The sequence below is a fragment of the Histomonas meleagridis genome, assembly GCF_020186115.1.
Source record: "Histomonas meleagridis strain 2922-C6/04-10x chromosome Unknown contig_40, whole genome shotgun sequence".
NCBI lineage: Eukaryota > Parabasalia > Tritrichomonadida > Dientamoebidae > Histomonas > Histomonas meleagridis.
Window position 1 is genome coordinate 444,681 of NW_027150884.1, and position 23,048 is coordinate 467,728.

At 29.0% G+C, this 23,048-nt stretch overlaps 7 protein-coding genes across 7 annotated transcripts; 4 read left to right on the plus strand and 3 right to left on the minus strand.

Moving 5' to 3' along the window:
• Window positions 1-613: 613 nt before the first annotated feature.
• Window positions 614-2,155, minus strand: GO595_006156 (cyclin-L1; the record flags this gene model as incomplete). Its single annotated transcript, XM_067919478.1, has 1 exon — window positions 614-2,155. One exon carries the CDS (start codon window positions 2,153-2,155, stop codon window positions 614-616), a length of 1,542 nt encoding a protein of 513 aa, XP_067773752.1.
• Window positions 2,156-2,515: 360 nt separating this feature from the next.
• Window positions 2,516-2,947, minus strand: GO595_006157 (EF-hand calcium-binding domain-containing protein 10-like; the record flags this gene model as incomplete). Its single annotated transcript, XM_067919479.1, has 1 exon — window positions 2,516-2,947. The coding sequence occupies one exon, from the start codon at window positions 2,945-2,947 to the stop codon at window positions 2,516-2,518; it is 432 nt and encodes a 143-aa protein (XP_067773753.1).
• Window positions 2,948-3,356: 409 nt separating this feature from the next.
• GO595_006158 (CAMK family protein kinase) lies at window positions 3,357-4,595 on the plus strand (the record flags this gene model as incomplete). The annotated part of the gene is made up of 1 exon (XM_067919480.1): window positions 3,357-4,595. One exon carries the CDS (start codon window positions 3,357-3,359, stop codon window positions 4,593-4,595), a length of 1,239 nt encoding a protein of 412 aa, XP_067773754.1.
• Window positions 4,596-5,784: 1,189 nt separating this feature from the next.
• On the plus strand, window positions 5,785-7,095 carry GO595_006159 (polypyrimidine tract-binding protein-like 3; the record flags this gene model as incomplete). The annotated part of the gene is made up of 1 exon (XM_067919481.1): window positions 5,785-7,095. One exon carries the CDS (start codon window positions 5,785-5,787, stop codon window positions 7,093-7,095), a length of 1,311 nt encoding a protein of 436 aa, XP_067773755.1.
• A 288-nt stretch (window positions 7,096-7,383) lies between these two features.
• On the plus strand, window positions 7,384-8,667 carry GO595_006160 (WD repeat-containing protein WRAP73; the record flags this gene model as incomplete). Its single annotated transcript, XM_067919482.1, has 1 exon — window positions 7,384-8,667. The coding sequence occupies one exon, from the start codon at window positions 7,384-7,386 to the stop codon at window positions 8,665-8,667; it is 1,284 nt and encodes a 427-aa protein (XP_067773756.1).
• Window positions 8,668-10,502: 1,835 nt separating this feature from the next.
• On the minus strand, window positions 10,503-10,835 carry GO595_006161 (uncharacterized protein; the record flags this gene model as incomplete). The annotated part of the gene is made up of 1 exon (XM_067919483.1): window positions 10,503-10,835. The coding sequence occupies one exon, from the start codon at window positions 10,833-10,835 to the stop codon at window positions 10,503-10,505; it is 333 nt and encodes a 110-aa protein (XP_067773757.1).
• A 6,371-nt stretch (window positions 10,836-17,206) lies between these two features.
• Window positions 17,207-18,556, plus strand: GO595_006162 (uncharacterized protein; the record flags this gene model as incomplete). The annotated part of the gene is made up of 1 exon (XM_067919484.1): window positions 17,207-18,556. The coding sequence occupies one exon, from the start codon at window positions 17,207-17,209 to the stop codon at window positions 18,554-18,556; it is 1,350 nt and encodes a 449-aa protein (XP_067773758.1).
• Window positions 18,557-23,048: the final 4,492 nt, after the last annotated feature.

Here is a 23,048-nt window from a genome sequence, read left to right on the forward strand (position 1 = left end):
TTATTGGTTTGACTATCCGTTTTACTGCCATTATAACAGCAGGAAAATCATTCACACACTTAATTGCATATGAAAAAGTTGAAGGTCATGTATTAATAACAGGTGGAATCTACAAATATTTCCGTCATCCTTCATATTTTGGCTTTTTGATCTTTGCACCAGCAACACAAATGATACTTCTTAATCCTATTACAACAATTATATTTATCATTGTTACATGGTACTTTTTCTATGATCGAATTCCAAATGAGGAAAAAGCTCTTCTCGAAATTTTCGGTGACAGTTACAAGAAATATCGCCACAACACTCCAACAAGGATTCCATTCATTAAGTAAAAGTTAAACGAGTAAAAAAAATTATTGGTAAATTTCATATTATAAGTTTATTTATATGATATACATTTATTTAAAACATCATATTTTTTTATGATAAGTGGAAATTAATTTTTGAAGAATTTCACCGCAAATTTTTGAAATTAATACATTTTGATTATTATTCGAATAATTTTAATAAAATCCTAAGTTTTTTAATTGCATAAATGCATTATTCAATTCGCTCAATATCAAAACAATTCACCTTTGAATAATAAGTTTTCATTAATAATAATATATATTCAATAACGACCAGGCCTTTGGTAACAATAATGGTCATCTCTGCGTGGTGGGCTTCTTTCTGGTTCTCTTCTTGGAGGTCTTCTATCTTGCTCTGGGTATCGATAATTTTCTCTATGGTCATAATCATAATCAAAATTCCTTGGATTTGGGTAACGATCATCATAGTGGCCATCGCAGTAATCGTCGTAGTACCTATCATCTGGTGGTCCTTGTCTATAATATTCATCTCTTGGTGGATAATACTCTGGTGGTCTTCTTGGATACATATTATTTCTTGGACCTCTTTGGAATTCTTCGTATGAATATTCCTCATAACGTATTGATTCATACATTGGAAATCTGTCGTTCCATTCGGGGTTTCTATTTTGTTGAGGATAGCGACCGTTAACACTCCTATCACTTTTTTGTCTGAATGAATTTTCCTGAAATCTTTTTGGCATATTTTGGGCGCTTTCAAATTGATTCTCTTTTTCTAAGCTATCGGAATATAGTAAATTATTCAATGTTTCCTCGCTTCGAGTTCTTTGTTTCTTCGGGAATGTAACATTAGCTTTCCTCACTTCCATTTCCATTAAGTCAGCAGGAGGTGGGGGAACTTTTGGTTTATGCTCCGACCATTGATTATTAAATGTATCGAATGGACCAGCAAAAGATTTTACAAGTTCTAATGGAGGTGGTGGACACATGTTTTCAGGGATATCAACATCTTCCAAAGGCACGTAATGAAATTTAAGAAGACATGACGGATCTATTGGTGTATCCATTTTGACTTTATCGCGCATTACATTCATCGATTTAAAATAGCCATATATCTTCTTGTTCGCTTCTTCAACTTCATTGATGTCGCGGAAAGGAAGAAGTGGTTCGTACCATTTCATTTTATGAGGGTTTATTAGTGGTGCGCCCAACTTTTCGAATGTGAGATAAACTGATGCTTCAGCTACGATGTCGGGTGGATACTGATAAAAGAGTGGACTACCTTGAAGATCATTAAGAAATCTAAATGACTTTTCGCAGATTTCTTTTTTGAATTCCAAAAATAATTGATCACTCCTGGAAATATGCCAATGTGTTAAATTGTCTGTAAGGTATTGAACATTTGGATAAGGTAAAGGGATGTCAAAATGAAAATCTAGTCGATATATAATATCATTTTCTGCTTGGATTAAATTTTTTGTTAAAACTTGCCGGAAATCTGGATCCTTAATCGAAAGCAATTTAAGACTGGGAACCAAGCTAATAATGTTGCTTTGCTTTTGAGCAGTTTCTAAATCAATAATCATTTTTTGAAGAGATCGTGGTTTATCAAATACTTTAGAGGCAAGATGCAAAGAGGCAACTTGAAAGTAAATCAGGCTTATATCATCTTGTCGCTGGCCTTGATATGTTTTTTTAAAATAAAACATTGCTGATGCTCGAGCAGGAGGACATGAAAGCTCTGGTGGCTGTTGTGCAAGAAACATTTGAAGGGCTATTGTGCTTTTAGCTATATCTTCGGGAAGTTCGTAGATTTTGTGCCTTCGCTTGCTGGTTTCTCCCATTGCACTTTTTACCGGTGGAAAGCACTTTTTTGCTAAAAAAATAACAACAGAAATCTCGATTTATATGCAAATTAAACTTTGAATATATAATGAACCACAAGGCATAACAATGGAATAAAATAATTTAAATTGTTTAAAATGTTTTGGATTTGAAATTTAATAATTCATATTTGGTTACTTAAATTCAATCTTACTAAGAGTTTTTCAAACAGGTTTTAAACTGATTTTTATTTGATAATAAAAGTTGTTTAAATTTTAAAATATATTTCATTTCAAGATTTGAAAATTCAAAAATTCGAAAAATTAAAAAATTAAAAACTAAAATTACACTGCAAAAAATAAGAGAATTAAACCACAGATTTATTTTTGTGGAAACAATGTTTGTCGAATTCCAGCTTGAATTGCTTTTGAAAATTCTTCTATCTTGTAAGGTCCATTTCCTTCTCCAATGATATCTGGTATAAGGTCAATATCAACTCCGAAATTCCTTAAAGCACCTTCAAATTGAGCTCGCGTAATTGTCCCTTTGTTGAATGGATCAAGAACTGTAAACATTGTTTTTATATTATCAGGAGAAAAACAAATGAATATGGCTTCATTTGAATCACGTGCTTTTTTAATATCTGATAATAACTGTTCAAGAAATGAAACTGGGTCTTCAGGCTGTGAATATGCAATTGCTGTTGTTAGTGCTTGTACTAGTTGTAAAATCCTTTTTTCTTTTATATATTCTTTTGCACTTTCTTCGTTATGGATTTGATTCATCAAAAAAACGTATAAAAAGTGACACATGAAAAAATAAATAAAAACTCAATTTCATTAGGATTTTTTCCTTCTTAAATTTACTTCCTATGAAATCCAGATCCACCATTTAAGGCCCTTATGTTCTAAAACTTCACTAAAATTTTCCCCTTTAATTTAACTTATTTCAATTATTTATTTGGATTAACTCTTTTTAAAACATATTTTTTTATACATCCTCTAAGAATTTTTAAAATAATTTACAAAAAACTTTTGATTTGAGATAATTTAACTTTTAAATTATGTTAACGGCCACCAAATATTTTGCCATACTTTCATTTTTTGAATCAAATATGATCGAATTTAAAAGTGCATTAACCACCTCGCATATAAAAGTGCCATTTTAACGCCAGAAAAAAGAATTTCGGAGGTTTACATAATAGTAACAATTTAATTTTTTATGAGTACAATCGGTGATTACAAAGTAATTAAAATTCTTGGCGAAGGTTCATTCTCAAAAGTCAAGCAAGTCGTACATATTCCGACTGGGAAGCAATATGCTTTAAAGATAATTGACCAAAATTTAATCAGAGAAAATCAAATGGAAACACAATTACAACGTGAAATTGATGTCATGTCAAAGATGAGTCATCCTGGTCTCATTAAATTACATGCAGTTATGCATTCTTCAAAGTACATATATTTTGTTCTTGATCTAGCACAAGGCGGTGAACTTTTCAACAAGCTTGCTCAAGATGGGCCATTACCAGAAGATGCTGCTCGTTCTTATTTTCAACAACTTATTGATGCTCTTGATTATATGCACAAACATAATGCTATTCATCGTGATCTAAAGCCTGAAAATCTTTTACTTGACAACGAAGGTAATTTAAAGATCGCAGATTTTGGTCTTTCCATATTTTCCAATAATGAAGACCAAATGCTTCAAACCCGATGCGGTACCCCCAATTATGTAGCTCCAGAAATTCTCTGTGCCGATGGCTATGATGGCCGGCCAGTTGATATTTGGAGTGCAGGTGTCATATTGTATGTCATGCTTGCTGCCGCCTTACCATTTGATGCTCCGACATTACCAGAGCTTGCACAAGAAATCATTAATGTCAAAATCACGTATCCATCCAGCTTTCCGCCAGGTGCTGTTGATCTGATGAAACACATAATTGTTGCCGATCCCAAAGTTCGATACACCATTAAACAAATACGAAAGCATCCATGGTTCAGTGTTAATTACAATCGTATCAAAGGAAAAATCAAGAAGAACTCGAAAATTCAGTCTTCGAATGTTACTGAAATCAAGAAAGACAAAGAGCAACAAAACGAAGGCGAAGGAATTAATGCGTTTGAGCTCTTTGCTAAGATGTCATCTGTTAAAATGGATCGATTAGTTAATAGCGCAGTGCCCGTAAATGCTTCGACGACATTTTCTTCATCATTACCTATCGATGAGATCAAGAACATAATCAAAGAAACACTAATGAGCATAAATGCACAAATAATGCCAACGAAGGAAAACAAAAACGTACTAAAGGCTTACGTACAAATCGCTAAAGGTTATGTACACATTAGAATCGAAATTACAGAGGTGCATGGAACGAATTTAATAGAGTTCAACCGATTAAAGGGAAGCAACTTCGACTTCTTAAGAATTTATAGAATGTTAAAGCAGCGATTGACTTAAAATTAAAAATTGATTTGAATAAAATGATTTTTTCGTGAAATATTTGCAATAAATTATTAAGTTATCGAATAATTATTGTGGCAAACTGATAAATAATATGATACATTTTTTGGAATTTCAATCGTATGGAGAAATGTAAACGCAAAGAAGAAGAAAAAACAAAAAATTAAAATTAAGGTACTTTACTTAGTATCCCTTGTGATATCTTAAGTTCTCAGAATTTCTTATTTGACATGCCTCTAAATAATCTCCAAATGTAGCCTTTCCTCTTTTCATGTCTTCATAAACGCGGTGTTCATAATCAATTGCTTTGTTATATCTTATATAAGAATTATCCGTTCGTTCAAAACCTGGATCAGGATTTCTTGTTCTTGAAAAATTCATTCCATACAAATTTTCATTTTCATAAGTAGAGTTTTGTCCAAATGGTTTTCTATCCAATCCAAATGTTGAATCAACACCAAATGGAGAATCGTTGTTGAAATAAGAGTCAAATGAACTTGAAGCACCCATCAAAAAATGAAGCTTGTATCAGCTGGAAAATTTTTTATATTTAAAATCAACTTTTTCTGGGACACCGGACAAAATCACTACGTGCAAATGGAAAATTTTAATTATAAAATTTGCCAAAGATCTTTGTGCATTCAATTTCTTTATTAAAAAGTGCTTTTCTCAATTTTACAACCATCGACCGTTAATTTGGTGAAAGCTGCAATTGTCTATGCTTGTTTGACCATCTTTGGCAGACGTCTTTGTGGCGTCTCTGCGATGTGATGAAAACTTTCGACTGAAGTCATGATGCAACGTCATAGTTACTCTGATCGCAACCTTTTTTGTTGTTTGCTGTTTTATAAATGATATTGAATAATATTCATTATTGTATAATTTTGAATAATATTTTTATTGCATACTTGGTAAAAATAAAATAAAGTACTTCTGGGAATGAATTTCTTATTATGGTTATATCTTAAGTGAACTAGTTTTAGAAAAATATAATAACAAATTCATTAATTTTAATTATGTAGTATAGCAAATTAAGAGTGCCCTAATAACTAGCAGATAATGTTTAATATTAAGAGTAAAATATGCAACATGTTTTACTAAAAGTTTTGATTCATTGTTTCGTTTTTGAAATTGAATTGCACTAAACTAAAATTTCGGCGGTCATTGTCACTTTTCCCGGTATTTAATGAGAGGAAAAATAGTAAATCCATGGGACTGTCCTCCAGCTCCCGATGGTGTTCATAGGCTTATCCACCTCTCAAATCTTCCTCCTCTCTGTAACGTTTCCGATTTATCTCCAATTTTCCAAAATTATCAAATTGAATATTACCATCTATTTGAAAATCAAGCTTTGGTTCAATTTGCTGATCCATATCTAGCTCAAAACTTTTTGGCAATATATCGCGATAAACTAACAATTCAAGATTATCCAATCAAAGTTTCAATGTCGCCAATAACTCATTTAATTTTTTCGGCGGGTACCAAAATGGCCCCGTCACCTGTTATTTGTATTCAAGTAATCAATCTCCGAGTTTATTTAGGCATCCAAGACATTTATGATGAATGTTCACATTTTGGCAAAGTCCTTAAGATCATTTGCTTTGAGAAAGCTGCTGCCAATTCCTTTATGCAACCCATTGGACCTGAGCAACCGGTTAAATATGCTCTTGTTCAGATGGCAACAATTGAACAAGCCTCATTAGTCCTTGCCAACTTATCCAATTCCCCACGCCATCTTCCATGTTTCCAATTCCGTATACAATATTCCAAGAATCATGACATTGTTATCAAATTTAATAATTCTAAAAGTTATGATTTTACTGATCCATATGCCAAAGCCCAATTTACACAACTCCGAGAAGCCACTGCAGGCGAGCGCCCCTTTTTTGTTTTTGAACCCAATAGTGAAATCGATTCCGTATTTGATTTTTGGCGACCTGTAATTTTCGATCCAAGTTTTGTTCGAACTCTCACAGTTAGTAACTATAATGAAAACACCATAACCTTTGATAAGTTGCGAAATCTATTTTGCCAATACGGCCCAGTTCAACGAGTTCGATTCTTTTACAAAACTCGAAAGACTTCCATCATAACATTCCGGAACAGCTTCTATCCGCGACTTGCAATGACATTTTTGCAGGGGTGCCCCGTAGATTCTACGCATCGATTGGTCATTGAATGTACTCCGCAGCATCCGAACTTTCAGGTTAGGGAATATAATGACCACAGCGGGCAGGACTACGGATATTATGAGGAAGACTTGGATTTGGATGACTACAAAGCTTTGTCTTTCCCATCACAGTATGTGATAGTGAAAAGAGTCGACATTAAACAGATACAATTACCACAGGGAGCTGAACTGTTGGAGGAATTGAATTTGATTAAGTTCCAAAATGTTTATGAGGCGGCAAACTTTATTATGACTTGTAATAGAATGGTAATCGGTAAAGAAATGGTGCAAATGGCATTCGCACAGAAACCAAATGGAATTAAATAAAAATTATTTGATTTGTAATTGATCGCAACTTTGAACAACGCGGACAACTGTTACAATGATATTTATCATTTAAATGAACAATTTTTATTGTTGAAAATATATAAAAAAAACTCGCTGACCGGGAATCGAACCCGGATCACAGGAACGACAATCCTACATGATAACCATTACACTATCAGCGATCTGTTTTTAAATTTTTTTATATAATGAAATTGATAAATAATGGAATTTTGCGCTTTTGGAATGAAGACGTTTATTTTCAAACCAAAGAATTGAATCCCGCCTTTTATGTACCAATTTCGATTTAGAGAACCAATAAAGCTCAACACATCAAATCCTGAACCTGTATACTTTAGTTTAGATGGGCGTTTTATTGGTTCAATTTTTGGAAATACAACAATAGAAGTTCGTGATTGTCTTTCATTACAAATTGTATCAAGAATCGAATGTCCTGATGTTATATCTACCTTCCTTTGGTCTCCTGACTCTAAATTAATTGCTATTCTTATGGATAACCAGAAGTCAATACAAGTTTACTTTGTTGAAAATTTACGTACTGACGAAGATAACCTTACAATCCCATATATGGGATTATCAAGTGGTATTATTAACATCGAAAAAATGCTATGGTCACCTGATTCCAAATCCATTTTACTTTGTGGGGTATATGCATCACAACTTTTTATCTTCGATATTGGATCCAAATCAGTTCATCGTCTTCCTTCTCCCAAAAACTCTGAAACAGCTTTTTCATTTTCACCGATTGGTAATATGCTTGCAATTTTAGTTCGTAGTTCAAATGGCCATGATGAAGCAGTTGTTTTTGACCTTAACACTTATCGCCGCAAGACAACCATTAACTTAAACACGCTTGATGCCAAAACCGTTTATTGGACATCTGATGGTTTGACACTTATTGTCATTGATGAGATTTCACATCATTTACTACAGATCATTAACATGAAGACTCAACGTGTTGTCGACTATTCCGCTTATGATGGGTATCTTGGCATTACGAATGCGATTCCATGTCAAAACTCAAAAATTATTGCTGTCGGCGGTTATGACGGTTATGTACGTTTACTTGTTTCAAGTGATTGGAAAGTTTTGGCCGAATTCCTTCATGAAACGAACATTTCCGGACATTCTATAAGTGTTTATGTAGAGGATGATTCAGAAATGCGTTTTGTTGAACCTCCTGTACAACTTGAAAAAAATGAATTTTTGAGCGGAATCACAAATTTAGAATGGTCAAACTCGAATAAGTTTTTAGCAACTACAAATGCAGAAACGCCAAAAGCTGTGTTTATTTGGGATATTGAAACGATTTCTCTTGTGTATGTGCTTGTGTTTAAGAAAGATGTAGAAATGATAAAATGGTCAACAAAAGAAGACATTTTAGCCATTTCAACAGGAAGCAACTTTTTAGCGCTGTGGAGTCAACAAGGAAAAGTTTGGCTGGTAAGGGATAACAAAGTCAATGAAGTAAATGCAATACAATGGAAGCAAGATGGAAGCGAACTATTGGTCATTGACAATTCATCAAAAAATTTTGTTGTTATGTGTAAATAAATGTTTTCTTTAAAAATAGGATAAAAAGGACCATTTTTTGATCTGCTTAAAAACGGAAATACTGTGGATATTAATTCATACAATTGTCAATCATTCATGGTTATGATTATTTGGCTCGAAACCAGTTCTAACTTGGGTCAATATTTGAAAAAGGTCATACAGAAATTGTTAAATTACTTCTTGAAAAAGAAGGAATTGATATTAATGCTAAAGATATTTATTTGTTTTATTTAAAATTTATTTAAATAATTTGATATTTCAAAATAATATTTGGAAATTATTTAAATTATTTAATACAGCACTTATGTTTGCATCTCATAATGGTCATATAGAAATCGTTAAATTACTTCTTGAACAAGAAGGAATTGATATTAATGCTAAAAACAAAATTTATTTTAATAATTTGATATTTCAAAATAATATTTGGAAATTATTTAAATTATTTGCTACAGCACTTATGGGAGCATCTGAAGATGGTTATACAGAAATAGTTATATTACTTCTTGAACAAGAAGGAATTGATATTAATGCTAAAGATATTTATTTGTTTTATTTAAAATTTATTTAAATAATTTGATATTTCAAAATAATATTTGGAAATAATTTAAATTATTTCAAACAGCACTTATGTTTGCATCTGATAATGGTTATACAGAAATATTTAAATTACTTCTTGAACAAGAAGGAATTGATATTAATGCTAAAAATATTTATTTGTTTTATTTGATGTTTATTTTAATAATTTTTTATATCAAAATAATATTTAGAAATTATTTAAATTATTTACAACTGCACTTATGTATGCGTCTTTAAATGGTTATACAGAAATAGTTAAATTATTTCTTGAACAAGAAGGAATTGATATTAATGCTAAAAATATTTATTTGTTTTATTTGATGTTTATTTTAATAATTTTTTATTTCAAAATAATATTTGGAAATTATTTAAATTATTTCAAACAGCACTTATTAGAGCATCTGAAAAAGGTCATACAGAAATAGTTAAATTACTTCTTGAACAAAAAGGAATTGATATTAATGCTAAAGATTTTATTTGTTTTAATAATTTGATATTTCAAAATAATATTTGGAAATTATTTAAATTATTTGATACAGCACTTATTTGGGCATCTGTAAAAGGATATACAGAAATAGTTGAATTACTTCTTGAACAAGAAGGAATTGATATTAATGCTAAAGATATTTATTTGTTTTATTTGATATTTATTTTAATAATTTGATATTTCAAAATAATATTTGGAAATTATTTAAATTATTTAAAACAGCACTTATGTATGCATCTTAAAAAGGTCATACAGAAATAGTTAAATTACTTCTTGAACAAGAAGGAATTGATATTAATGCTAAAGATATTTATTTGTTTTGTTTAAAATTTATTTTAATAATTTTATATTTCAAAATTATATTAGCAGAAAGAATCTTTTCAGAAATTGTTTTTTTAAGGATAGTATTATTCACGATATCAATAATTGGAATTAATCATTAAACAGTTCTGAAAGAGGACTCAACAAATCTTTCGGCTTGAATAGGAACACTGGAGTAAATATTCTACACATTTTTCGATTGTTCTTTAATGAATTACTGAAAATTCTGTTGTAAACATTCAAAATTGAAATGCATTGAAAATTGCCATCTTCGAAAAATTGTTTTGTTCGCCATTTGAAATTAATGGAAATGTTCTAATCTCAAAATTTATTTTTGGATGATTTATCAGTGTGCAGTACTACGTTCTCTTTATGTCTTAAATCATTATTTCAATTTGGAAATTACTTCAAATTTAAAAAAAAATTATTACACATAATCTTAAATTTCATTTTAGTTTAATTCAGCCCACTGTTGTGGGAATACAGATGGGAATTCAGTATCATCGAATTCACCAATTTCGTCAATTTCTGTCTGTGTTGGCAAGAACAATCCCGGATCAACAGTGCAGTACACTGCAGCAGCCGCCAATTCTTTCACCTGTGCGCCCACGGTTAATGTTCCACTTGCAATATTCTGACTTGGTTCTGTATGCTTTAAAATTTCATCTGCTATTTCCTCTCTTTCTTGTTTTGTCTTTAACATTTCCTTTAAGTCTTGATCCATAGTAATTTCGATATCATCACCTTCTTTTTCATATATCTGAGCCTTTTGTTTCTCTATCATATCATGCCAACCGGTAAATGGTTCAACATGAATATTATTTATTATTTCATTTAATTTTTTCAGAGAAGGGGAACTTATATACTTTAAATCTGTTAAATAAATTGGCGGGAACTTTGACGGTTTGTCAAATGGTTCATCCGACGGTTTCCAGTCAAATACATTGAATTCTTGATCGAGAACAACTTTTTGAAAGACCGGCTTGGCGCCAATTTTTGAATCCTTTATAAAACCGTAGGAATGCTTCATTAAAGATTGGAAAAGTAATGTAATCGATTCTTGTAAATCAACTTCTTTCTTCTGGTTAGCTTCACTAGCTATTATATTTAACGCAGAATAAGAAGGTTCAACTTTTTTGCTTTCAAGGAAGAATGAAACAAATGTAAATACAACTTTTAACATTTTCACATCTCCAATTTTTGTAATTGAAGCATAAAAATCTAAAATCCGATCCATTTGTATATCATTACCACAAGATTTATAAAATCTTTGGAAACCATTTTCATCATTTTTAGCTAACATAATTAAAGACTGTTCAACGCCTACATCGCTCGAGAATGTTCTATCTAGTTCATGAGTTGAACCAGTCGAATAAATATAAGGCGCTATTGCATACAAAGCGGTGTTGTAAATTTTATTTGAATCGCCAAAAACGTTTTTCACTTTTTCTTTGAGCAAATAAATAATTATTTCAAAAGTTTCTTTGATTGATTTATTTGTATAAGTTGTATTCAAAAGTAATGAGATTAAACATGGCAAATTTGAGACGTTTTTATATTCCGAAATGAATTGTTTACACAAATTTATATTGTGAATTGCCGCTGAAACTAAAGAAGCATGAACCTGGAAATTACATTGTAATATACTACAAGACGCTTGATAAATTAACTCTGAAGGTTCTGCATGACTTAATAACATATATAATTGTTCAAGATGATTATAAGCATCTTCAAAATTATTTAACTTTGTATTATTTCTTTCAAACAAGTTTGCAATGTTTCTAGGGTCAGACAAAGTTTTACCGGAAGTGATTTCATTTAATATTGTCGAAATTATAATAATTGATTTAATTATTGATTTTGTCAATTCTTGAGATATTGGATAATTTAACGAGTAATACATTTTTAATGCCATTGAAGCTATCCAAGAGTCACCACAATTCAAACCCCATTGGATCAAGAATAATGAGATATCAGATAATCCGGTGAAACAGTTAATTATCGCCTCATATAACCATGGCCCGACAGTATCGAAACTTCTTGTGATTAATTCGGTTTTAGGCTTTGCCAAGTTAATTGATGCATTTGTAGTGAGTTTTGTTAACTTAGTAATAATTTGTGCACATTCTGATTCGAAATATGGATAATGTATAACACAATAAGCCAAAATATAATGTACATTTAATTGTATAGAAGAAACTCCTTCATCGATAAAACTAATTATTAAGTTTAATATGAATTGCATAAACGTACTGTATTGTATTTTCGAAGTTAAACCATTATTTTCTTTTTCATCATCATAATCATCGTCAACTAAATCGCCACAAACTTGAGCTAAGAATGCATGGAAATCAAATAATGTATCTAATTGTTCGATTTGTATTTGTCGATAAAACCAATGTTTAACGTTTAAGTAATTAATGAAATGATTTATTACTATTTCTGTCTTTTGTGTATAAGCGTATAATAACAAATCTTTACATTTATCACTTAATGAAGGATTTTCGAAGTTAATATTAATCACATTTAATAAGAATTGTTCGATAGCATTTTCGAATATCGTCTTAAGAATAATAGTAATTGGATCTGATAATGGTAATAAACAATCAAGTTTTAATAATAATTCGATAAATGAATGTAATGAAAATCGTTGATAATATTGGAAACATCCTTGATAAATACCGATTTGATCACCTTTATTAATGAATCGTTCATTCCATGGTACCATTATTTCGACAAAGAATCGTTGGATTACATGTGGATTATTTAATGCCGAATTTAATGCTTGGCGATCATTTTCCAAATAATTAATTTTATCTTTTGTTACTTTATTTGATGATAATGATTTTAATCGTATTGACTTAAATGAACCTTTAGGTAATATTGCTTGTAATGTCTTTTGATCTTGTCTTTGTTTATTAGTTGTTATATAATCAATGTTTTGTTGTGTTGATTTCTCTAAGATAAAACATTCATTAATGAATTGTTCACTTAAGAATTTAAATTCTTTTGATAAGATTTCATTAATTTCATATATATCAATATGTACAAATTTGGATAAATTCGATTGTATTATTTCACGATGTTTCATTAACTTATTCATGAAATTAATTGTATTATCTAATCCAAATGTTATTAAAAATGTTGTACAACTAATTATGAATACAAAATCAAATGCTACAATACGTTGTTCAACGATAGTACTAATCATATATTTATAAGCTATAGCTAATAATGAACCTAAGTTTTGATATATAATTGTAGTAAAATTAATATCATCATCATTTTCTGGTAACATAATTGTTGTAGATATATAATTTAAGATATTATTTGTTGTTATATCTATGAATTGTGATGCAATTCCATAAAAGAAATTATATTCTGGTACTGACTTTTCAATAAATATTTTTGTTAATACGATGAAATAACGTGAATATAATGTAGATGCAAATTCTTGATTTTTAGATGCTATTATTATTAATCCTTCATTCTTTAAATATTGATCAGGTATTGGAGCTATTTTACACCAATAAACAAATGCTGATTGAAATGCTTTCGAATAATTTGATTTAGTCGATGATAAATTATAATAAAAAATATAATTAGTTTCATTAGATACACTATGATTAGTTAATAATTTAGATAATTCTTTACGTGGTAATATACCTCCACAATGATATTTTTGTTTTTCTGATAATTCTTTAAATATTTCTTTAATAGCTATTGCAAAATCATATAAAGAATTTGAATAATTTGTATCAATTTTAGTTTCATCTACTTTAAAATTGGGACTTTTTTCAATAGTTTTAACTTTAAAGTTATAATCCATAAATGAATCATAACAACGTTGTAAGTTTTGTGAAAATGTATCACCTGAAGTTTGCATTACTATAAATGAATTATCTAAAGAACATTTATAAAAGAAATATGTAAATGGTCGAATTTTCCCAATTAAAAAGTTTAATATATATTCCGATAATTTAACATTAGCGCAAGATAATAATGCACAATCTGCGATATCTTTATTTTCGATTTTAATATTTAATAAACAATCTAAATAAGGTGAAGGATCATCAGATTGACTTGAAGTTGCTAATATTAATGATACAATATTAAAATAGAAATAAGGTGAAGAAGATAAATCCTTATTAAACTTAATTACTTGTGATAAAGCATCGAATACTTGATATTTATAATTAGCATCCATTGTAGAACCAAATGCTGATAAATAAAATATATATAATAATAATTGATTACTACCTCCAACATCAGATAACTTTAATGATTCAACTAATTCTTTCTTATAATCAGGTAATATTGCATGTATAGCATTATCTCGTGCTAAATTAGATGCAATTAAGTTATCATCAGAAAAGAAATTATAGATTGATGAATTAGGTATTAATGAAGAAGTTAAAAATGATAATTCTCGTATTTGATAATATGGTGCACAGATACCAATTGATATAATTTTTATATAAATTGTTGTCATTTCATTATTAATTGGAATCTTTTCGAAATTAATTGTTTCTAAAATACATTTAAATGCATTAATTGTTACATATAATGATTCAAATGTTAAATTATTAATAGATAACTTATATAATGATGTTAATATTTCTAAGACATATTCATGCTTTAAATGTATTGATGCTTGTAATATCCTTAAAGCTGTATAACTATTTTCTGTTGAACCATTCGCTACAACTTTACAAACATGTTCTAATAAATCAAATGAATCTAATAAATATGGTACAAGTTGTAATACATTAATTGCAAAGTTTCGTGAACTAACTTTAACAAATGTTGGTGTGAAATTAGGTAAATTAGTTGCATTATAAGGCCAATTTTCTTGTTCAATATTTAATCCTTTCTTCCATCGATTTAATATGGTTGAAACAAATGTTTTAGGTCCTGTTAAATTAGTTTTATAAGATGCGGGTTTTCGACTTAATAATTTATGAATATCTAAATCTGTTTTATCATTTGATGAACAAATGTTTTCTAATTGTTTTGTTAATGATAATGGAATATAAGGTGAACAATCTTCTTTAGGTATATTAGAAATTTCACTTGTACATTTCTCAGTAACTATCATTGTGAATTTCTTAATGGATTCTGGTGTTACATAACTTGAATATTCCAAAAATTTTGATTCTTTTGATAATATTCGAGAAAACACTAAAAATAATGCGGATTTGATTTCAGAATATATTTCTTTATCTAATAACTTCTCTAATAATGTATTACAAAACATAGTAAAATCATTCGAAGCAATTTGTAATATTAAATCAATAAATAAATCAAATGTTTTCTTGGAATATAAATTACTTATGTTATTTATAATGACTTGTAACATATTATTTAATGTTTGTGTATCTGATTTACATACCCATTTAAAGTTTTCATGTGTTTTTTGTAAAATGGGTTTTGGTATATAATTCTGTAAATACATTACACGAATAAAAGCAGATAATATTTGCGTTTGATTATGTGGCCCATCAATTCGTTTCGGTATTTTCTTTGTGATGAAATCTTTAAAATTAAATTTGTCCGAATATGTCGACATGAATGAATATAACTCAAAGGAATTCTTGTCGTCATATAATTTGCTCTTTTCTAATATTTGGCGGAATAATTCATGGCTGTGAAAGTTTGGAATTTGTTTAAGCGCTTGTCCACAAACATTTAATAAGAAACTTGCTGATTCTGTTCGACATGTACCTGAACTAAAATATCCATAAACTGGATTGGTGATGTTGGTAACTTCATTGATGTTCTTAAATTTATAGACAATGTGTGATAAGAGTGCAAGAAACAATGATGGTTTGGAATTATTTTGGGATGCAAAAATGGAAAAGGCTTCTTGTACGGAGTTGAAGGACTCTTCTGGAATGACATTGGATAAGAATGATAATGCTTTTGACCAATGTTTGGCAAGAATTAAATATATTTCATACTCAATATCGGAATTATGCTTGATAAGTGAGTCTTTGATGATTTGATTATAAAGCTTGGTGGCACTGGCTTTATCAAAGTTATCAATATTGTTGAGTTCTTCACATAATGATGCTATTGTATTTGAAATGAAAAGATTAACAACATACATTATTGATGCACGTGCATATTGGTTACTCCAATCAACACTAGATAAGTGTTGAACAAGTTTGGATTCACATGTTGGCTTATTATTTTGATTTATATCAATTTGTGGAAGAGCTGTACGAAGACTTTGATATGATTCCATTATTGAATTGGCGCCAATTTTACCACACGTATATACTAATTCTTGAAATGCATTATCATTAACATGACTTAAACCAGATATAAATTTTATGAAATCTTTGTCATTTTTTGATGTTGATCCTTCCATGGCCGTTTGACATAGTCCAACAAGTGCTTGTAATGAGTTATCAATTGTTGATAAAATAATTGTTTTTGGTGTCGCCATGATTTAACCAAATAAAACCGTTAGAATTGTCAAATGAATTGCTGTTGTTTCTTTACTTTACAGTGGCACTGACTTTTTTTGGTAAATTCAATTATCTTTGTTTGAATAAAGTTTGTGAAATTGTTGAATCTCAAAAAAATCAATTTTTATATGTTGCTACAAGTTCTTTAGTATAATAAACTGTGGAGAAAACAGTAAAATTAAAATATATGTAATTTTAGGTAAGTAATTAATTTAACTGAAAAAATTCTCTCAATGATTCACAATTTAAAGGATTATATTAATAAAAAAATCAAGCTCATTGTTGACCATAGTAATAAGATGATCTGTTAATCAACATATTTAACTTAAATCGTTGTTTTTAAATCAACATTTTCAGCATATCGCTTATTTTACTCAAAATATTTTCTCATATAATATTTTGTGAACTTTACTTGTGGAAGCCGTTTGTTAAAAAATTAAACGTGCGAGAATTAGGGATGTTTGATTTCGATGATTCTTTTTCATTTGGAAAATTAAAGTATTCAGATGAAGAAAAATCAAACAGTCATGGATTAAATTCAAAAGAAAATTTTTCATATTTTCCAGTTAAATCAATATCTTCACCTCAATTTCAGCCATTTACCAACCTATTCATATGTGTTACAAAAGCATTTCACCTGGTTGGATGTTCTATGACTTCACTGTTTTTGAAAATTCGGATTATGCCAACAATTCCAATCATCGAAACTCAAACTGTTTGGTGTATAAACAGTGACGTAAATTTTCGTTGTGGATATTCACTTGATTTTACCCAACAAGGATCTTTTTCACTAAGTGAATACACTCCAGTCATTGAATTTTATCGTAGATACAATACAGAATCTGAACTTTATGCCTTTTCACTTCTTCCACTTTCTTCTAAAGAATCTGTTGAGTGTGAAGGTAAACCTCTTACATTTTTATACAGAAATCAATCAATTGATCTTAAAAGTATTCATAATGGTCAAAATGTTGGTATAATAACAGTAACAGTTGCTCTTGGTTTTCCTGAGAACCAAAAGTACATAGATCCTGATTTTGGCCGTCCTATATTAGATGAGTCAAAATCAAATGAAAAACCAGCCACAGATAAACAAATTAAAAAAAGCACGCGCAAACACCACAAACATTCTAAGTCACAACACAAGCATCGAAGTCGGCATAAAAAACATTCTTCTTGGTCTCTCAAAGCAATTGCCAATGGATGGAACCCGCCAAGCTATGTTTCATCCGATTGGAAAGAAAAAGCAGTATCCAAAGGATGGAAGCCACCTACTTCTAACATTCATTCTAGTATTGGTGTTGAGTGTATTGTGAACGAACAGAAAAACGTTTCCATCAAATGCATTCAAACAGAGTTTCACAAAATTTTCGATGTAGAAGAAAATCAACAAAACAAAACAAATATAGATGATTTAGAAAATGAAATTGACGAAGAAGATGAAATAATGCAACTAATTCACCTTATGAATCCGAACAAAAATAAAAATAAAATAAAGAAACAAGATGATAGCATCTCATCATCAGAATCTTTACCAAAACAACTTTCATTGTCATCTCCTAAATGTTTGTTTTCGAATTATGAGGAAGACATTAAACTTACTAAGACGCCAATTATAACACTTTTCGATGTACAAGCAATTGAAATAAGTGATACAACAGATTTAAGCGAAATTTCATCAAGTATCGAAAACATTGATGATTTGGTAAATCAATCCTTTCCATCAAAGGCTAGTAGTGATTCAAATGTATCTGAAATTGATGATTTGTCTGAACCAAATATTCATATTCTTGAAAATTTCAAACTGAGTGAAACAGAAGAAGAAAGTGAAAAGACAAAATCTATTGAATCTGTTTTAGAGTCTTCAAAGAAGCTAATTTCAGATACAAAGATTAGTGATAGTATAACAATTGAAGATGAAGAGTCCGAAGAAAGTTCAAGTTTTGATGCCGATGAAATTGTGAAAAGATTTGGAAACTTTGACGATCCTGAGCTGAAACATTTGTTTTCTGTTTTTATGGGTAAGGAATAAATTTGTATTTAGTATGCTTTTGAATCATGTGAACCTGCGTCATATTGTGACCGATATTAGCAGACTTTCGACTGTTTAAATTGTTACTTTCACACAGTGTTTTCATCGGTTGTTAGATTCTCTCCAAAACACTTTAGTTCTTGGAATACAAAATAATGAAAAAAGGAATATTCATGGCAGAAATTATTGTGGTACAGCAATTATGGTTTAAGCCATCTAATTCTCTCTTGGACCAAAGTGTTATGATTATATACGAAAAATATTCACATTACTGAATCGTAGAAATATTCAAAGACACTTTAAACCAGCAATCAACAATTGGAAATTATCCCTTGTTAACCTTATATATTTTACTGGTAAATAACACAAACGACAAGCCCCAAAAAGGTCTTCTTATAGAAATACTTTATCAAAACCTACCATACAATGATTTGAAGCAAATACCATAAATTTTTTCTGTTCCATTGTGCATTCACAGCATTTGATATCAAGAAATAAAGCCATTCAAAATATTATGTAAAGTTTTGAAAATAACAAACCCCAACTTTTTGTATGTTTTCCTTCATGTTCAAGAAGAATTTAACTGTTTCTGATGCAAACATAAGTGCTGTGCAAAATAATTTAAATAATTTTCAAATATTATTTTGAAATATAAAATAATAAAATAAATATCAAATAAAACAAATAAATATTTTTAGCATTATCACCATAATTTGATATTTTTTGTTTTATATTATTTTTTCGGATTGTTTTTACATCATGTCACTAGTTATTGTATAAGGGGCCCCATTCAAAATTCAATACATTTGTCTGTTAATTGTGTTGGAACAAACTTTTTGAACGTTAATCATTCAAAAATCTAAGATGACGATATCATCTTCTTACTTTCATTTTTTTGACTGCTTCAAGGTAATTTTCTGTCACTTTTCAAAAACGTTGTGTTGTAGCCTTGTGAACATCCTCCGATTGCAAAAACAATAAAACGCATACCTGTAAAAGTTGAATAAACTAACAACGAAAAGGCGAAGCGGTTGAAGCTATCTGTATCGTTTTTGACTGATTTATTAGCAAGTTTCCGAAGTTTTCTCACAAATGTGTTTTTTCTTCTTGGCTTTCCCCATGTATTTCTTTTGCTTATTACAAACCTCTCCACAAAATTCAGGTTCAAAGATTATTCGTGATCAATTATCTATTTTCCAAACACTCAAACACTCGCCTTACCTTACTTTAGAACCCAAAAGGGATAATTACTTTATATTCTCAAGTCATAACAAAGAGAACGTATCCAGTAAAGTCACAAGCTTTGTTATGTTAAAAATCGATTCATTATCTTTTAACATCAGCACAAGAAAAAATAAGTGTCATTTCCCTTTATTAGAATTACCGATTTCATATGTTAAACATTATTTCAGGCTCTTTTCTTTAGTATTAAATCATTTTTCATTAAAAGCAAATTTAGCAATTTCAATGAATAATTGCTTCATGAAGAAAATGTTCAAATTCTGTGAAACTGTTCAAGTTCTAATGTATAACTTTTTTATTTTGGGATTTTTCTTATTTTATGAACTTAAAGTTTTAATTAACAAAATGAAAACAAGCGAAAAGAAAAAACATAAAAATGTTTTAATTTTTGTTATATTTTTCGTGAATTCTTTTCAAATATTTTATGATGGTAATTCAACATTAACAATAATAAATTCAAATGATTTTAATGATATTGAACAATATAAAGATATCACGAAATTTATAATTATTAGTGAAGGAATTTATACAATTCCAAGTAATTCATTTTCAGGATGGACAACAGTTATTTCAGTTAATTTTGGTAAATCAGTCTCAGATATTGGGGGTTCTGTATTTTCGTTATGTTTAAGTTTAGAAAATATTATTTTTGGAGAAAATGTTTCAACAATTGGCGGTTCAGCATTTTCAATCTGTTCATCAATCAAAAACGTTACGATTCCAAATTCAGTTACAATGATTGGCGGTTATGCATTTTCGTCATGTTCTAATTTAAGAATATTAACACTTGGCTATGGAATCAGAGAAATTGGGAATTCAGCATTTGGTAATTGTTATTCACTTGAATGCATTTATTATTATGGTGAGACGGAACCAGATATTGGAATAAATGCATTTCTTAATGTTACAACAACAGTTATAACATATCCAACATATAAAGACAATACATTTGCAGGATTACCTGTTGTTTCTGGTTCTATCGAAGGGAACTGCAATCCAATTCCAACGAATTCATTTTCATCATCACATACATTCAGTCGCAGTGATACATTCACTAAGTCAAATACATTTACTGAATCATTTCAAAGCGATTTAACATTTTCATATTCATATACATTAACATATACATTAACGATTACTTATTTATTTACATATTATGAGACGCAAACAAGATCACTTTCATTATCTATAGTTAATTCAACATTTTCTTATATCGAAACGAAGTTTATTTATTATGATTACACAGTTATTATTTATTCAACGCATTTTAATTATTATTCAAATTTCATTACAATGTTTCACACGAACATTTTACAGACAAATGGACTTACGACTAATGTTTTAATTGGAATTGTTTGCGGATCAATTGCATTTATATTAATAATTGTCGGAATTGTTACGTTCTTAATAAAAAGTAATAATAAAAAAGAAAAATCGATTTCAAAGTTACAATTTAAGGACACAACGACATCAAGCACAAAACAAATTGAGGAAGTAAATAGTTTAGTTGAAGATATTGTTAAAGAAGATGAAGACAATTGGCTATGATTTGACTGTAAAATAAAATTTATTTTTATTTGACATATTTTAACATATTTAAAAAAGTATGAAATGATTCGCAATGAGAAATGGAAATTGATTTACAATTTGTTATTATTACCAATGATAAAAACAAAGATAAAAGATAAAGAATATTGATTTGATGAAAAATTTGTTAGATCAAATTGAAGAAAAAAGTTTTCAATAACAAAAAGTTTTATAGTATATAAATAAGTATTACCTTTCTAAGTTATTAAATAGTAAACATTCAGTTACATTTATTTAGATAATCATTATATCAAAAATATATCCTTTAAATGAAAAACACTATATTATATATCATTATATTTAAAGTTAATTAAACTTACTTTATAAATTCAAGCTATTTTGAAACATCATTGATAGAATAGAATATCATATGAAATATATTTATATTCAAGGAAATGTTTAATTCATTTAATTTATATCAAACAAAGTAAATTAACATTTAAAATTCAATATCTCTTGAAAATTATGAAATTTCATTTTTTAAAAAATGTTTACCAGTCACAAAGACATATCATTTTAATCACCAAAATCAACTCTAACACATTCATTCATTATCTTATTTAAAAGTGACCTTATAATCATTTAATTCAGCATCTTTTGTGGGTGTTTTTAAATATTGAAACAAGGAAATTTAGGTTAAATTGAAAAACTTCAAGAAAACAACGAATTTTTTATTGATTAACCGTGCGATTTTTAACTTTTGTATTGGCCGATGTGTATTTAGTAAAGGCCTTCAACTATCAGATCGTGAAGCATGAAAATCCTTTTTTTACTGTTCATTTCGAACATTACAAAGCATTCTAGAGCCGATACAGCACCAGGAAATCCATTTTTTACCACTATAAAAATATCAAATATGAAAAAGAACCAAAACAAAGAAAGGCCAACTCATAAACACAATGTTGGAGGTCCAATATCTGATGTAAAGAACAAAAATTTTGATATATTTAACAATAATTATATTCTCTTTAAAACATGTTTATTTTCAAATTTCTTGACTAACAGTAAGCGTACATCAATAATACCTCAAGTTTTTAACGACAAAATAAAATTCCCAGTTTCATTTTTTTCAATTAATCAAAATAAATCTTTTATAGCCAGAATGCTTATTGAAAACAGCATATCAAAACAAACTTTGAATAGATGTTATGGGTGTATCTCTTTGATCCAGTGTAAATTTCTTGGTTTTTCATTGATGCGAAACGACAAAGGAGACCGACCATTTAAATTCAATGTCATTGTTCATTTAACCGCTGTTTTTTCAATGACATTAGTGGTTTATATCAATTTTTTTCAGAAAAGGCATGTAACCGCACAGAAATTGTTTTTGACCAAATATGTATTGAAAACAAGCGAAAAGAAAAAACATAAAAATGTTTTAATTTTTGTTATATTTTTCGTGAATTCTTTTCAAATATTTTATGATGGCAACTCAACATTAACAATAATAAATTCAAATGATTTTAATGATATTGAACAATATAAAGATATCACGAAATTTATAATTATTAGTGAAGGAATTTATACAATTCCAAGTAATTCATTTTCAGGATGGACAACAGTTATTTCAGTTAATTTTGGTAAATCAGTCTCAGATATTGGGGGGTTCTGTATTTTTCGTTATGTTTAAGTTTAGAAAATATTATTTTTGGAGAAAATGTTT